General features: G+C 39.4%; 1 protein-coding gene across 5 annotated transcripts in view; it reads right to left on the bottom strand.

The window, feature by feature from the left end:
• ENTPD4 (ectonucleoside triphosphate diphosphohydrolase 4) overlaps nt 1-15,089 on the bottom strand; it is a 33,013-nt gene extending 17,924 nt beyond the window's left edge. The window contains exons 1-7 of one of the 5 annotated variants that reach the window (XM_028519701.2): nt 14,886-15,074; nt 11,221-11,342; nt 8,995-9,097; nt 6,808-7,005; nt 6,097-6,302; nt 2,877-3,027; nt 2,278-2,381 (exon numbers count right to left, since the gene is read on the bottom strand). In XM_028519701.2, coding sequence (XP_028375502.1) covers nt 2,278-2,381; nt 2,877-3,027; nt 6,097-6,302; nt 6,808-7,005; nt 8,995-9,002 — 667 coding nt within the window. In that variant the 5' untranslated portion in view covers nt 9,003-9,097; nt 11,221-11,342; nt 14,886-15,074. Of the gene's footprint in view, nt 1-2,277; nt 2,382-2,876; nt 3,028-6,096; nt 6,303-6,807; nt 7,006-8,994; nt 9,098-11,220; nt 11,343-14,503; nt 14,528-14,885 lie in introns of those variants that run through there. The other 4 variants (XM_028519698.2, XM_028519699.2, XM_028519697.2 and 1 more) reach the window with 4 other exon arrangements.
• Nucleotides 15,090-15,788: the final 699 nt, after the last annotated feature.

A 15,788-nucleotide genomic window follows, 5' to 3' on the forward strand; every position in this document is an offset into this window, starting at 1 on the left:
CTTCATCATTGATTTCTGACAATTTTAATATAATGTATCTTGGAGAAGATCTTTTTGTGTTGAAATCATAGGGTATTCTACCAGCTTTGTAGAACTGTAACTTAAGTTCCTTCCCAAGGTTTGGGAAATTCTCTTACTTATTTAAACACACTCTGCCGCTTTCTCCCTCTCTTCTGGTAAGCCCATTACTCTTATGTTAGCTCTTCTAATGGAGTCCATAGTTCTTGTAGGATTTCTTCGCTTTTAAAAAATCTTAGTTCTCTCTTACCTTCTATCTGAAACATTTTATATTTCTAACCTCAGGCTCACTTATTCTCTCTTCCATCTGGTATGCTTTATTTCCAGCACTTTATTCACCTCTTTTATTGAGTTCTTCAGCTCCAGAATTTGTTTGGTTCTTTTTTAGAATTTCAATTTCTTTGGTGAAGTACTCCTTCTGTTCTTTAATTTTATTCTTGAAATCATTCATTGCCTTCCTGAGTTTTCTTGTAGCTTGGTGAATTTCTTCGCAACATTTTCAAATTCTTTATCAGTTAGATCACAACAGTCAATGTCTTTGGGTTCGAGTACTATCCAATTGTCATTTTCTTTTTGTGATACCACATTACCGTGATTTTTCATAGTGTCTGATGAAAAGTGCCTCTGCTGCTGCATTTCAAGTAGCAGTCTTATTTAGGTAAAGCTTGGTTTATTTTGATTCTAACAATTCAACAGGTTTATAAACAGGAGACTTTTATTTTCCAGAAGGTTACTACTGCACAAGTTCTTGGCTTCTCTTATTAGAGCTGAGTAGGTTGGGAGCATGCTCATAAAAAATGTTGTTGGGGAGGGGAAAAAAGGGTAGCCAGAGAGTCGGGGCAGGTGTTGGTACTTTGGGTCCACAGACCAGAGAAGGGCGTCCTTGAGTAGGGGTTGTCCCAGATGTCCATAGGTGGTCCTCTTGCAAGAATCCTGCAGCAGACAGCAGGTAACACGTTCCTTCAGTTCTCTTTGCCAATTCTTCCCTTCCTCCCAGTCACTGTGATGTCTTCTCAGAGACAGGAACAGGTTTCTCCAGCTGCAGCATGTGTGTCCAGGTAGACTCTTACTCACCATGTTCATCCTCCACCTTCTCTTCTAGAAAGGTCATGCTAGTCTGCTGCCACCCCTGCCAACACTCACCTGGCTCTACAGCCTCATCTAAGGTTCAGTCCACCCACTTGGGGTCAACAAATGAACAGATCTCTTGGGTGCCCTGGTGTGCTACGCATAAGTGGTTCTCTTTTTATTTTTGTTTTGGTTATGAATGTCTGATTATAAATCAAAAGGGAGAGGAAAAAAGTGACACTCCTATGATGATGATACCAAGACCTGTCCAACTTTTACTACTGTTAACACCTTTCAAAAGGCCCATAATCCAGTCAAACTACAATAGTTTTGCTCCTCCAACCACAGTGCAGCCTTTTCCACCTGTGTTAACTCAAATAATTTCTTCTGCCTGTAATGTGTTTCCTATCCCTCTCTCAGAGCCCCATCTATACCATGCTCTGGTATGCTATGTTTATAACTACTCAGTAGGCACAGTTCAAATGTCATTTTCTCCATGATGCCCTTAGCTAGAAAAATGTCTTCCTCTTTCAAATTCCCATGATACTTTTTCCTTATCTTCCTTAAGTACCTAAAACTGTACCTCATATTGTGATTAACTGTGCACCCGGCATTATGTGAACTTCACCCAGGTTTGTATTTTCTACAGTGTCTTTCAAAGAGGAGGTCTTTGCTAAAATTTTAGATGGTTTTCAAATGTCTTTTTGCTCTCCATTTCTAGCAAGCTATTCCCCAAATAGTATCACTGATTTGTCATTTAACTCTGAAAAGAATTATTTCTTTGAAAAAAGAATTAGTATTTTCTCAGTATATCAAAGTCAAGAGTAATTTCCCCTTCTTACAGAAAAAGCCAACACAAGACTCTAATAGCTCAATAATTATCATAATTCCAGAAAGCTGTATAACTTAGGCAAGGAACATAAAATTTTTCTATCACAACAAATCCAAAATTTGTTTCCCAAGTGTAGTGAAGACAAACTAAATTATGTTTTTAATGGCTTAAATGTTTGTATAACACAAAGGCCAGCCATGTAAGAAACTAATTTTGCCATTTAAAAATTATACTACTTCAAGGCTATGGTTTTCCAAATGTTAAGATATTAGGAGTAATTGAATAAAGTGTACACAGGGGGAAATGGGGAACTTAAGGCAACAGTTCTCAAATTTTAAGGCAAAGACCAATATACCAACCTTCTTGTTTCCCTGAAATTACTTCGGCATGAGAGTCAGAAAACAGAAAATCAAAGTGCACAGGGATATCAGTCAGAAGGTCTTCCAGAATGGCTTTCTGCTGGCTGTAAGACAATAAAAAATTTGCATATCAAAATATTATACAGTAAGTTTTTGTTTGAAAGGAGGAAAAAAACCCTACTCTGACTCTGGCATATCCTATATGAAAATGAAAACTTTTAAAACCAAAGCAATTTATTGAAAAGATTGTTTATTTTAGGAAGAAATTTTCAAGAGTTTTGTGAATTATGGCATTCTTAGATCTAAAACTACAAATCCTTAAACTAATAAAATGAAAACTCAGTTTTTTTAATGACAACTTTATAGTTTACTATTAATTTATAATTATAAACAAATATATTAAAAATATTTGGTGAGTTCTACCTAAGGGAATAGTTCTGATATTATTTCAGATTTGAAAAAATAATGTTTAATGTCTTCCTTTTGATGATAATGATGATGGAAGAGGAGGAAGGGGAGGAGGAAACAGAGGGAAACAGGGAGGAAAATAAACCACCATCACCACCAGCCTGGACTGCCCTGTGTGGATGGAGGATCACCTTTCAGGGAGGATTCTCATTCCAGCTGTGCAAAGAATGTAGAGAGGGGTCTCTTTGTGTTTTGCCCGTGGCACATGCTCTGCAGCAAAGTTCAAGAGCGGAGAAATGTAATCACTGACCTTCTCTGGAGAGGTAGCAAACTCTGAAATGCCTACAAAAAAGGACACCTCTGTTAACAAGTATATATTTTAGCTGGTAAGTTATACTTCTTCAATGTGGCTAATCTGAGAGCAATTCGAGCTATACACCATACTCTCCTAGTTTTTTTCCACCCACCTGACACAGCTTTCAGTCTCTCTTCCTTAAATGATGACACTTTGTTCAGTGCTATTCTCTGTTATTCTCACTCACCAAAGTCACAGATCTCATTGAGCACCTATTATGTGTCACTCAGAATTAATTACACACGAGCTCATCCCTGCCCTTGGGAAATGTGCTCCCACTTTCTTCAGGCAAGCTTATTCCTGTGGTTGCCATCATCATCAATACATCTTGGATTTATCTTATCAGCAGCCACCCAGATCCCTTCCCCAACCTGCAGATCGGTATGTAGTAACTGTCCACCGGACAAGGCCATCTGCTTGTCCTCACAGCCCCCCAAAACTCAACATATGCATATCTGAACTCAACGACCACTGGAAACCTGCTCTTACTTCCTGCTACCTATCTCAGTGACCACTCTCTCTAGCTGTCCAGTGGCTCAAGCTGGTATCCTGAATAAAATCCCTCTCCCTCCCTCCAGCATGTGTTCTGGGTTTCATTGATTTTTTTCTGGGTCTCCTTGGTTCCTCTCATGTTTTTACACTTCTCATCTCTTCTGAATACCTCTACCTTCTACCAGCCTACACATCCTATTTTCCAGTTATGAAATTCCCTGACCATTCCTTACACAAAGGAGTCTCTTCTTGGCTTAAAATCCTCTTGGGGCTCCTCAATGCCCTCCAGATAAAGCGCAACTCTAGAATGGCATGAACTCCCTGCATACTCACCCATTGTATCTCCTCCCACACTCCTTCCATTTGGCTTCAACCATACAGAACAGAATTTCTGTTAACACATCACACTCTGGCTTTAGGGCTCCTGACTCCACCAGGAAGAACCTTCTCTTTCACTGCCTCCCTACCCACTTCCCCTTATCCACAGAGCTACTTCCTCTGTGGAGGGAAGTCTCCCTAACAGAACCCTGAAGACAAGCTCTCTCTGCCTCCTGTGCTCACTTCTAGCTGCAGCACTCACTGCCTTGTCCAAATCACCTATTTACTTGCTAGTCTCTTTTCAATTTCAAGTTTCTCAAGGGCACAAACTGTCTCATTCAAATGTATATTCTCAGCACTAACACAGGGCTTAGCAAATAATGTGCTCCACAAATGCTTGCTGAATGAGTAATGAGTGAGTATTTCTATTTGTCAGTGAGCCTATAATATTAAAGATGAGGAGAATTCTGGAAGTCCAAATTTTCCTGTTTCACAAACTAGGAACTTGTGGACCCAGAAAGATTGTTATTTGTCAAAGCAATGAACAGAAAACAGACTAAAAGCCAGTCTTTTTCTGATTCCACATACAATACTGTTTCAATGGACACCAAGCCCAAAACTATCCAGAATCTATTAAGAAAATTCCTAGAGTGTTGCTGTAATGCTATACATGACAGACTATACTTCAGGACAGAGAAAAGCTGTAAAAACGTTCTTGAATTTCCACTTAAAGCATTTCCTACAGCATCAGAGAGAATGAAGTTAAGCCTCATTTTAAGGAGGGTCTGGTGTCTACCCTAGGATGCTGGTGTAGCTGTCCCGTGGTTCTCAAAGGGAAACTCCAAGGTGTGGAAGTGTTCATCCTACTCCACGAGAGTAGTTTAATCACTGATGGAACCTGGTATGTGAAGCTGGATGAAACACAAGGTGCTTTAGTGTGTTTTAGTTTTTAAAATCCTGGTGAATTTCTTATTTCATCAATATTACTTTAACCCTGAAAATAATCTAGATTAGGGATACACATAAATTCCAGGGATGGAAAAAAGAGAAGTAAAAATTAAGTCATTCACTAAGGCTTAGGGGAAAAAATGATCTTTGTTAACAAAAGTGTACTCTGCTATCAAAATAACACTTGTATAAGACACTTAGATTCAGTTTCCTCTCTTTATCCTGAAAAATGAAGTTGAGTTTTTGAATTTTCTGAGTACTATGCTGGTGCCTCATTGCCCAAACATCAGGGTTCCCCAGAGAAGGAAGCAGGGCTTGAATATTCAATGAAGAATAAGAAGGGCTTGAGGGCCCACAGTCTATGCAGTTAGGAACTGTTTTATGAGGGCAGGTATCTATCATGTTAAAACTGAAGCTCCTTTTCACTTGTTTTTGAAATAGGAGATAAGTTATGATAATTATTTTTTAACAATATCCTCTAATACTTTAAAAGATAAATTCCTTGGATTGTTTGTATATAATATTTTACTCTCTAAATCATTTGGCAAGATAAAATTAAATTGCTGAATCTCTAAGATGTATGGTTTAATGTTTTACATTAGTGATTATCAACTTATCAAGACATAAAATGCCTATTTCAAGGTACTCCTGACACCTTCTATTCCTAATGCTCTTTACAGAAGGGTGCTGCCCAAGGAAATGATGTAGATACAGACAAAAGGTTGAAAACTACTGATTTAAACTGGGGAAAGCACATCCCAATTTTTCTATAACACACTGACTTAGAAATTGCAGTATCTTTAAAAACTGGACATAATGAAATCAGCTCTTTTAAGTTCTATGGTCATCCTTATTAAATAATCTAGATGAGTAGAAATATACCGAGGCAGCAATTTTTAAAATGATAAGCATATGCCAATGTATTAGAATACAGATTTCCATGAATTATCTGAAATTATCTTGTCATTAAGGATAGAGACCAATGGCTACCAAATAGAAAAAAAAAATCCCTCCATAGTTAACATCAACTCGCAAACATGTGAGTAGACACCATGAATAAGGAACTATGGTACATGCTGCAGGAGACGAAAGAGACGGTTTTTGATAGTTTATTAAGGTGTTAGTCACCTTATGCAAGGAGGGTAGAAAAGAGAAAAGGAAGTGAAAAAAGTAAAACAGGGAGACCAATTCAGTTGCTGTGAGCTCTGAATTAGGGTGATGACTGTGGGGATGAAAGGGCAAAATGTGGAAGACACCACAGAGGCCAAAAGGACAGAACCTGGTTATCACTTACATACCTGGTTTTATTTTCATAACCACTGGCTTTCGGTTTTTATCCCTCATTTGTCTGATATCTAACAGATCATGAGGATTGCCGTTATGCCTGGGCCAACAATAGACAAACACTCGAGATCCGCTGCTACCACAGTCCACCACGATGCCATAGTTCACATTGGGGTTGTTGGTGTCTGTAGCTTCAATGTCAGTAACTCGTGCCAAGTACCTTGTTCACAAAAATAAACATGTACTTTTGAGACAGAGGAAAGCACCCTAAATGTAAGAGCCAGTGCAATAAACAAATACCAAATCAGTGATTTCTAAGCTGTGCAGTAGCACCAATATACCATTTTCTCAACTGCCAAATTAGTCAGAAGAAAACTAGTGACAGCAATAAAGATAATCTAAATCAGATATACAGTCATTATTCCTTTAAAGAAGTTCAAACAAGTTCTAAAGAGCAAAACTACTTCCAAACTATCAACAATAACTGAAAAATCAGCTTAAAGATATCACAGAAGAAGCTTATGTTAAATCCTCTTAGGATGTGGATTTGGTGGTTAATGATTAAATAGTATCAAATAGTTTAATTTTTCATGCCCTGCTATATTCAGCACAGCATCTGTTTTGTGTAGCCACAGCCTCCTTAAATTCCCCCTCATCCCAAACTCTTGAAGCCATGAAATGAATACATGACGTCCATCTTGAAAATAAATGTTTTTTTCTCTTACCTTTGAAACTTCTTGTCTCTGGATAGTCGCCCATACTTATTTCGGATTATGACAACAGAAAAGTATAAAAGTGAAACAGCAGCAGCTAGAATACTAATAACAATAATTTGGCGTAAATTGGTATTCAGAATTCGAGGACACCCCACAGGAGAGATGCTAAAATGCCAGGAAGCAGGAAAAAGACAGGAGATGCCAATCCTGAAATTTCAAAAAAACAGATTTTAAAGCAATCTGCTCCAAACTTCACCTCAACTGATCCAAAAGCAAGACATTCAGTTTGAGCTGTCCCTACATCCCCGCCAGTAGGTATCTATAACCCAGCGTTGTCCATATTGCTATTTTGCTACGTAACTCATTGCAGTCATGTACTGCGTAATGATGTTTCAGTCAACGATGGACTGCATATATGATAGTGGTCTCATAAAACTATAATGAAGCCTAAAAATTCTCATCACTTAAGAGACCTAATAGTGCAACAACTCATTACTCACATGTTTGTGAGTAATAAACAAACCTACTGTATTGCCGGTCATATAAAGTGAAGCACATACAATTATGTACAATACATAATACATGATGATAATAAATGACTATGTTGTTGGTTTATGTATTTACTATACTGTATTTTTTATCATCACTTGACATATTAAAAGACTTCTTTTTATTTATTTCGAGAGAGAAGGGAGGGAGAAAGAGAGGGAGAGACACATCAATGTGAGAGAGAAACATCGATTGGTTGCCTCTCATATAAGCCCCAACTGGGGACCAACTCTGCAACCTGGGCATGTGTCCTGACCAGGAATTGAACAGTGACCTTCCACTTTGCAGTACGATGCCCAACCAACTGAGCCATGCTAGTCAGGGCTTTATCGTTACTTTAGAGTGTACTCTTCCTACTTATATAAAAAAGTCTCCCATGTGATGAAGACAGCAGCCCCATACATCTCGTGTCTACTGCATCCCTTGATTGTATCATTTTCTCTTGTGCCTGGTTCAATCTTGTGTTACTTTATACAGTAATGTCTGTACAGGCGTACAGCCTAGGAGCAACAGGATATAACCTATAACCTACATATGTAGTAGCTACACCGTCTAGGTTTGTGTAAGTGTACTCTTTGAGGTTTGCACAATGACGAGATGGCCTACCAATGTATATCTCCCATCATATCCTCCTTGTTAAGCAGCATATGAATATATTATAAATGAGATGAGTGAGAATCAAGCCCTTCTGTTTTCCCTTTCTTCAAAGAATTATGCAGATTTTATTTGTATCCTGCTTTGTTCCAAAATATTAGAGACAGCTTACAAGAATGAGATCAGTAACATACATATATAAATCTGTAATAAAATCAGGTTTAAGAATGATAAAACCAAAAGACAATTTAGTACATATGAATGTATGTAATCGGGTAGGCCTTCATAGGTGGCTGAGCATCCTTATGGCCAACACATTGCCCATTAGATTAAAAACATATAAATAGCTTAGAAGGAACAAGATTTTCTTAACACTGAATTAAAAGGCAAATTTCTCCCTGATGCTTATGTGAAAATCAGTATTTTTTAACAACATCATCATAACAAAGTCAATAAATGAGTTCTGTATATTCTGTTTTTCTTGAAATATTCCTGAGACACTTTAGCAAATAAACACTTTTCTTCTCAGTTTATGTCAGGAAAGAGAAAGTTTATTAGGCTTAAAAAAACCTGCTAACTTTAGGATACATTCTATGGTTGTACACTTAATTTCTACACACTTCCCTTTAAAGAGTGCTTTATGGACTCACAGAAGGAGGTGGTATTCTATTAACCTAGTAGAATTTTCCATTTGTAGTTTCTAGTCTTCATGTGGGCTCCTGGGCCAGTCCATGTAGTTTATGACCCCCTCCCCATGCCTCTGAGACTTAGAGACAGTTATCCTGTGTTTAATACAACCCCTCGCAGACGCCAACACACATGCCCTTTCTGATACACTACATTGGCCCCTGTAGAATCCACCTGGCTTAATGACTTTCTTTCTGTGACAGGTGTCCCATGGGGCCCTTAAAGAACAAAGGTATTAAATAGAAGTGTAGCACAAGTCTGAACAATTTTCACTTGGGATTTAGATTATTTCCCCCTCTCAAAACCTGTTTCGGCGGCACCAAAACCTTGGGTTTTCCAATGCAGGGATTAGGCACCATTACTCACCTCCCCATGCTGAAGGGACAGACAGAGGTCAGGCAGTGTTCTGGGAGTCAAACATCCTCCACCATTACAGAAACAATGGGGTCTTCCTGGAGTCAGAACCCTCCTGTTCCAGGAAGTAAGAAAAATTACAAAGATGGCCCAACCCAAGAAACACCTATGTTCTTTATCTATTGCATGTTTAAATCCAAACCCACAAAATCTGGTACCTTAACCTTGTACTGAAGCTGTTAAGAAGGGTTTATGTTGAGCAGTAGCTTCTGCATTAGCACTGATCTAGCCCCTGACTATCTTTCTAGCCTTATCCCCTGACAGGCAGACAGGTTTGTACCTTATGCTCCAGCCATATTAAACACAAGCTGCAAGTCACTGAAATGCCTTGCATTCCTTTGTATGTCTAGAATGACTCCTTTGGGTCCACCTGTTGGTGTTCCTATGTAATCCTCATGAAACATGTCAGCCACAATTCCTCTGTGAGGACTTCCCTAATCCTCATTTCCCCAAAGTACTTGCTCCTCACAGTAGTGGGCTGCAGTATTATACTTGTGGCTGGCGGACTTTCTCATCACGTGGCAAGCCCCTCAGTGGCAGGGACAGTCCCTTAGTCTTCTGTTTCTCCAGTGACCAGTGCCTATCACACAAGTGGTGAACAACCATTGTTTGCTTCACGGATGGCTGGGAACGGGAGATACGAAGATGAATCAGACATGGATCCAGCCCTTAAATTTATAATGCAGTAAAGGGGGAAATACACACATGGGCACACTCACACAGAGGTAAAGCCTACCTGGCAAAGGCAAAAAAATCCCTTTAATTAGTTCAGGGTTTAGTATGGTGTCCACATTGTATCACAGACACAAAACTTAAGACAAACAACATTTGTGATTTAAAGGTTTATGCAAAAAGGAAAAGTATGTCAATTGCCCAAGAGCTTAAATGAATTTTAATGTGTTTTTATAAAGAAGCTACTTTTAGCATTTGAATATAGTGAGATTACTACATTCTATCTTTATTAGAATTCTAATGGCTCAAAGATTTAAATATTAAAAATATCCATTAACATGTAAGATGAAAATGTAGGCACCGTATTTTTCGGACCATAAGATGCACCTAGGTTTTAGAGAAGGAAAATAGGAAAAAAAATTCTGAAGCAAAAAATGTGGTAAAATATTTAATAACATACATAATATTTTACCAATGTAAATGTAAACAGAACTCAACAGCAGCATTAATGACCATTATTCCTCCCAAATTTGGGGGGGGGGGGGGTTTGCACCTTATAGTCTGAAAAATATGGTAAGTATTTACATAATCTTAGAGTGGGTAATGCTTTTCTACAACGATATCAGTGTCTCAAACCATAAAAGAAAGAAAATACATCTACACATGAGTTAAAGACTTCTGAATGTTTAAAAATAAAAATCCTTTCCCAAATACACAAAACTTGGGAAAATCAGTTGTAATATATGTGACAAAAGGTAAATATCTCTTACATATAAAAGGTTCATAAAATAAAATACATAAGAGAAACACTGGAACGGGGAAGGATAACTGGAAATTAATTCAGTAAGAAAAACAAATGGCTGATAAAATAGCTTCATTAGTTTTGAGAGAAATATAAATAAAAACAAGACTTTATCACTATCAGGTCAGTAGAGATTAAGGACTGCTGACACTTGGCAAACAAGGGAGGGAAGAGGGCTAGATCACTGGGGAGAACCTAAATAGGTACTAATCTTCTGGGGGCATATTGGTAACAGGCATGGCAATTTTTAACATACTTACCCTCTCCTCTGTTCGACCTATCATACTTCCAGAAATTCATCCTTCAAAATAACAGGGTAAAACTAAAACTAAAATATCTATAAAGATGTTCATCCTAGTATTGTATATAATAGCAAAACACTGTTTCAAAACTAATGTCTATTACAGGGGATGAGTTAAGTTAAACATGGCCATTTATGCAATAGAGTATGATGTGACCATTAAAGGTGATCATGCAGCTCTCTATTTATTGACATGGAAAGATGTCCATGATATAGTAAGTGAAAAATTTACACTGTACATAAAGTGGAAGGAAAGAAACCAAATTGTTAACAGTGATTAGTTATTTCTGAGTAGTGAGATAATGGATCATCTTTATTTTCTTCCTTAGGCTTGTCCATATTTTTTAAAGGGTGTGTATTAATTTTATTATAAGAAACAACAGAACTATTTTTAAAAAGCTACCTTTGACTGACATCTTCAGTTTCCAGCATCAAATCCTCTTCAGGACAGATAAAGAAAATCTAGCTTAAAAACTCTTCATGACATAGGAATTCTGATTGGAACATTTTTTTGTGATAGTTGAACTAAAATTAAAAAACAAAAAACAACAACAAAAAAGCTTTAGTTAACAGCCTAAAGTCAAGGTCCTTGGGGGAAGCAAGGCCTTTAATGATGCAATGATGAGGACTATGAAGTGACTGAGGGGCACTGAGGAATATCACACCTGACTCTGGATTTCAAGGAGTCTGCAGACTGGTCACAGAGAACATACTAATACCCAGGAAATAATCAAAAGTATAAGAGAAGGCAATATTACATTATTTGGACTATAAGATCTGAGAGAAGAGTTGATGAAGGCTGATAAATAGGAACAGATTCCTGAAGGTCAGAGGCCAACTTTGGAAGGGGGAGAGCAGAGAATGCATTTCAAAAGAGAAGATGCACTGTTAGAAAGATCATAGCAAACTGAGTAAGTGTTATTTAATCTGGTGTTTGTCTTAGGACTTTGTGTTGAGATATGCAAGGATTTTCACAAAAAGGATAAACATATTTTTGTAAGTTACAAAACTTGTGTTTAAGGACAGAGAGAAAACAGGACAGCTTACAAATTGCTGAAGTAATTATTTCTATTTAGGAAAAAAGTATGGCTGAATATTACCCCAGCAGTAAACACTATGGCAATTTGACCTTAAAATGTAAACTCTCATTGTATATGCAGCTAAGAATTTTGCCTCCAAAGTTTAGGGAGGCAAAGTCTTAGTAATATGACATAAAATGCCATGTTTTTTTAAAGACCTAAATTATGTTAGACCGATCGATCATCAGAGAGATGCATTTACTGCATTAAGATTTCAGCTAGTGCAGCCTTCCTTAGCTCAATGTTCCTCGGTGGAGTAAAACACATCTATTTCTCTCACTGACAGTCCTAAGAAAACCAGTGAAAACAATATAAATCACCTACCAAGTGAAATGGTTCCTGTGGTGGAAAGTGCATAATTCAATAAGACAGACATTAGCAAATTCTCATCATACACAAACAAAATCATAGACAAGTAAGACTCTGGAAGAGCTAAACTTCTGAGTAAAAAAAGGTGTGATGACACAATGGATGCTTTAAAAAAGAATGATTTGAGTATCAAAGGTTACAAGAGGACCCTGAAAAATCAAAGACACCGACAAACACTTCGGTAGATTTTTGTAAGTAACTGTCTTTGTGAGAGTGAGAGGCCAAGGTGAAGTGAAGGGTACTCTGTGGCACTCAGTTGTGGGAAAAATACATCAAAACAATTTGATTCATTCTTCGTTTTAAGAAGAATGTATGTAGTTGCATTTATAATCCATATTTTCCTTTTTAAAAAGATTTTATTTTTCTTTTTTTAAGATTTTATTTATTTTTAGAGAGAGGGGAAAAGAGGGAGAAAGAGGGAGAGAAACTTCAATGTGTGGGTTGCCTCTCAAGCACCCCCTACTGGGGACCTAGCCTGCAAACTAGACGTGTGCCCTTACTGGGAATTGAACTAGCAACCCTTTGGTTCACAGGCCAGCACTCAGTCCACTAAGCCACACCAGCCAAGGGGCTGATCAATACTTTTTTAGTATTTAATTTTAAATTAAAAATTTATTTTTCAATATTAAGTCTTACCCAAACACCTTTCTCTCCCTATTCATTTGGAAAATTCTGGTCCCCATTTTAAGAGATCTTTTTCTTGTCATACTTTTTCTGAATCACCTGTGCAGATTCTCAAATATGCAACTCTGACTCTCCTCAAGTTCCAGTTCCACATCCTGAGCTTACTGATGGCTGTCATCACAAACACATTTAGTCTAAGTGTGCAGTCACCATCTCTGACAAAAACTAACACCACTTCCCAAGTTCACCACATCCAAGAAGGGTATCACCACTGACTGGAGTCACCAAGTTCTTAACTTTGATTCCCACTTATCTGTGTGCTGACATATGGTATCATTCCTCAGGTCCCATCAAGTCGTCCTCAAAGAAGCCACACATCTGACATGACCACAGAAGACATCACCAGACAGACCTCTAGGCAGGTCACCCTCCTTCTGCCTTCACCGTGAACACCAACCTTCCGAAATAACTCTTGTAAAACACTACCTTCAACATATGACCAGCTGAAGAACTTTCTGGAGCCTGTGGGGCCAACGCCTACTTTCCTGTGTGCTACCTGATACCTCCATCCATCCACTGATCCCATCTTATTTCACCCCCCTATTCTCCCCTCAGTCCCAGATAACATCTTTCTGGTCTAGTGAGGTAGGTCTCTTCTCCACCCCATAAGCTGTTATCTTTCTTGTTTCAGGCCTTTACTAATGTCACTTCCTCCTAATATGTCCTGCTCTCAACATTACACTTCCTTCAAGGCAGGGGTCAATATTTTTCTTTGCAAAGTTTACATTGTTATACTTTCTAATGTTTCCCCACACTCTGCACCTATGTTCATTTTTTAAAAAAACATGCTGAATAAATATGTAGAGAATAAACATAAAACATATAAATACTCGGATGAACTCTCATGCCTGTTTCTTCCCTCTAGACTGCATACACAAGGGCTGAGGTCATGCATTACCACTAGGGATAGAAGAAAGCAAAACACAAATTCAATAAGCAGCAGTCACAGAAACACAGAAAGCAGGTAAATACAGAAATAAACTACTTATACAAACTAGTATTCCATTTTATAATTCTGTTAATGTGTAAAACGATTAACAAACCTGACACAAAGACAACATCAAATATAAGATAACACCAAATATAAGATAATAAAGAATATGATTCCTTCAGGTCTCTCCAGGGCTGGAGAATTAGGCATTGTCGTTATGCACGTCAGGATAGAGTCAAGACTGCAAAATGAAATTAAACTAGGGATTAGAGTCCCTAATTTAGAATTCTTTAATAACCTCTAGTTTATCTTCGAGCACAGAAGTTGCTGAATTGTAAAGCATCTCTTTTCTTTCCTAATAATGATACATGTTCTCTGAAAATGCCCTGCACCGGTGTTCACCTAACTGGTTCTGGTACATATTCTAGAGAACAAGAGAACTGTTTCTTTAAAAGGTGTCCACGCATTACTCACGTCTGAGAAACACTGTTCTCATCATGACTTTATCGCCCATTTTTTCAAAGGAGAAATCTAAAGCATGAAATTTAGTAAAAGCAGAGCAAAGCAAAATCGACGATGAACGTGTAAATGTTATGATAAGGCGCCATGTGAGAACCACTCACTGGTCTTTGCAGCTGAATCTCCCTTTTCCTTGGCCAGGTTCCTCCCCGGTGTAGAACGGATCCACCCACACTACGTGTTAGAGGGAAAAGCCAACGTGGTCATCGGAGCCGGCGCGACAACACGAAAGCCAGGCTTCTCCTCCTAGGGGCTGGGGGAGAGCACCTGCCGCCCAGGGTCTCGGGCGCTGGTTGCCCGGGCGCCCGGATGTGGCCGCGCGGTCTGGGCAGGCAAGGGCGCAGACAAGACAGGCGGCAGGAGCTGGGAGGCTCGCGGGCAACGGGCTCGTCGGCGGCTCTCGACGCCCCGCCGAGCCCCACGGCCCAACAGTCTCAGCCTGGGCCGGCTGCCCTCCCCAAGACTGCGCTGGGAAGCCCGCCTCACCTGTTCTGCAGCGCTTGACTCGGCGGCTGACGCTCCCAGGGGCGGAGAGCCGCGAGCGGAGCACATAGCGGCCACCACGGAGAGGAGGCGGGGGCGGCAACGCGGACCCCACTTCCGAAGGCAACGCCCCTCACGGGCAGCCACACCGCCCGCTGGCCTCACCTGCGTTGCGTCTCCGCCGCGCCGGGAGCGCGCACGCACGTCGGGGCGGGGCCTGCGTATGGGGCGGGGCCTGTGCTGAGAGACAGGCGTTACGCGCAGCGCACATCTGCGTGATCGCTGGGGCACAGCTTGGTGCAGCGAATGGGCTAAGTGAGAGCAGCGTCGCAGAGGTAACTAGTACTGTGGCTTGGTTACCGCCCGCCCTAGTCGTATGGTTGTCAGCGAGCCGCAATGTGCTTATGACATAGTAGTTTATCTTTACCTTGTGTTCCTAAGGATGATGGAAAATATCACAACCTAACAAGAACTAGTCATTTTTGCTCAACACTTGATATTTTCCCCCAACTTTTGATATTTTTACAACTTTGCCAGTAGTTATATTTATTTTACAAATGGGGAAACTGAGAGACAAGCTCATTCAGTGAATCTCTTGAAGTCCACATAAATAGTAAAAGCCAAACATCGCCCACATCAGCGCTTACGCTGGGGAAGGCCCCAAAACAGGCAGTGGTTGTGAGAACCAGTAAGGTGAACAACATCGATTTCTGAGATTGACCCCATGATCTGATACTTAGCTCAGGGCTTCTCTCTCTAGCTTGAGGAAAAACTGACTTGAAGTTACAGGGTTGGAAGAGACCTTGAGAATCATCATGGTTTTTATCCTTTACCCCCTTTTGTTACAGGTGAATAAATTGCTTTCCAGAAAAAGGAAGTGACCATCTAGCTTAGCCACTTAAAATT

This window comes from Phyllostomus discolor, chromosome 8 (genome assembly GCF_004126475.2).
Source record: "Phyllostomus discolor isolate MPI-MPIP mPhyDis1 chromosome 8, mPhyDis1.pri.v3, whole genome shotgun sequence".
Taxonomy (NCBI): domain Eukaryota; kingdom Metazoa; phylum Chordata; class Mammalia; order Chiroptera; family Phyllostomidae; genus Phyllostomus; species Phyllostomus discolor.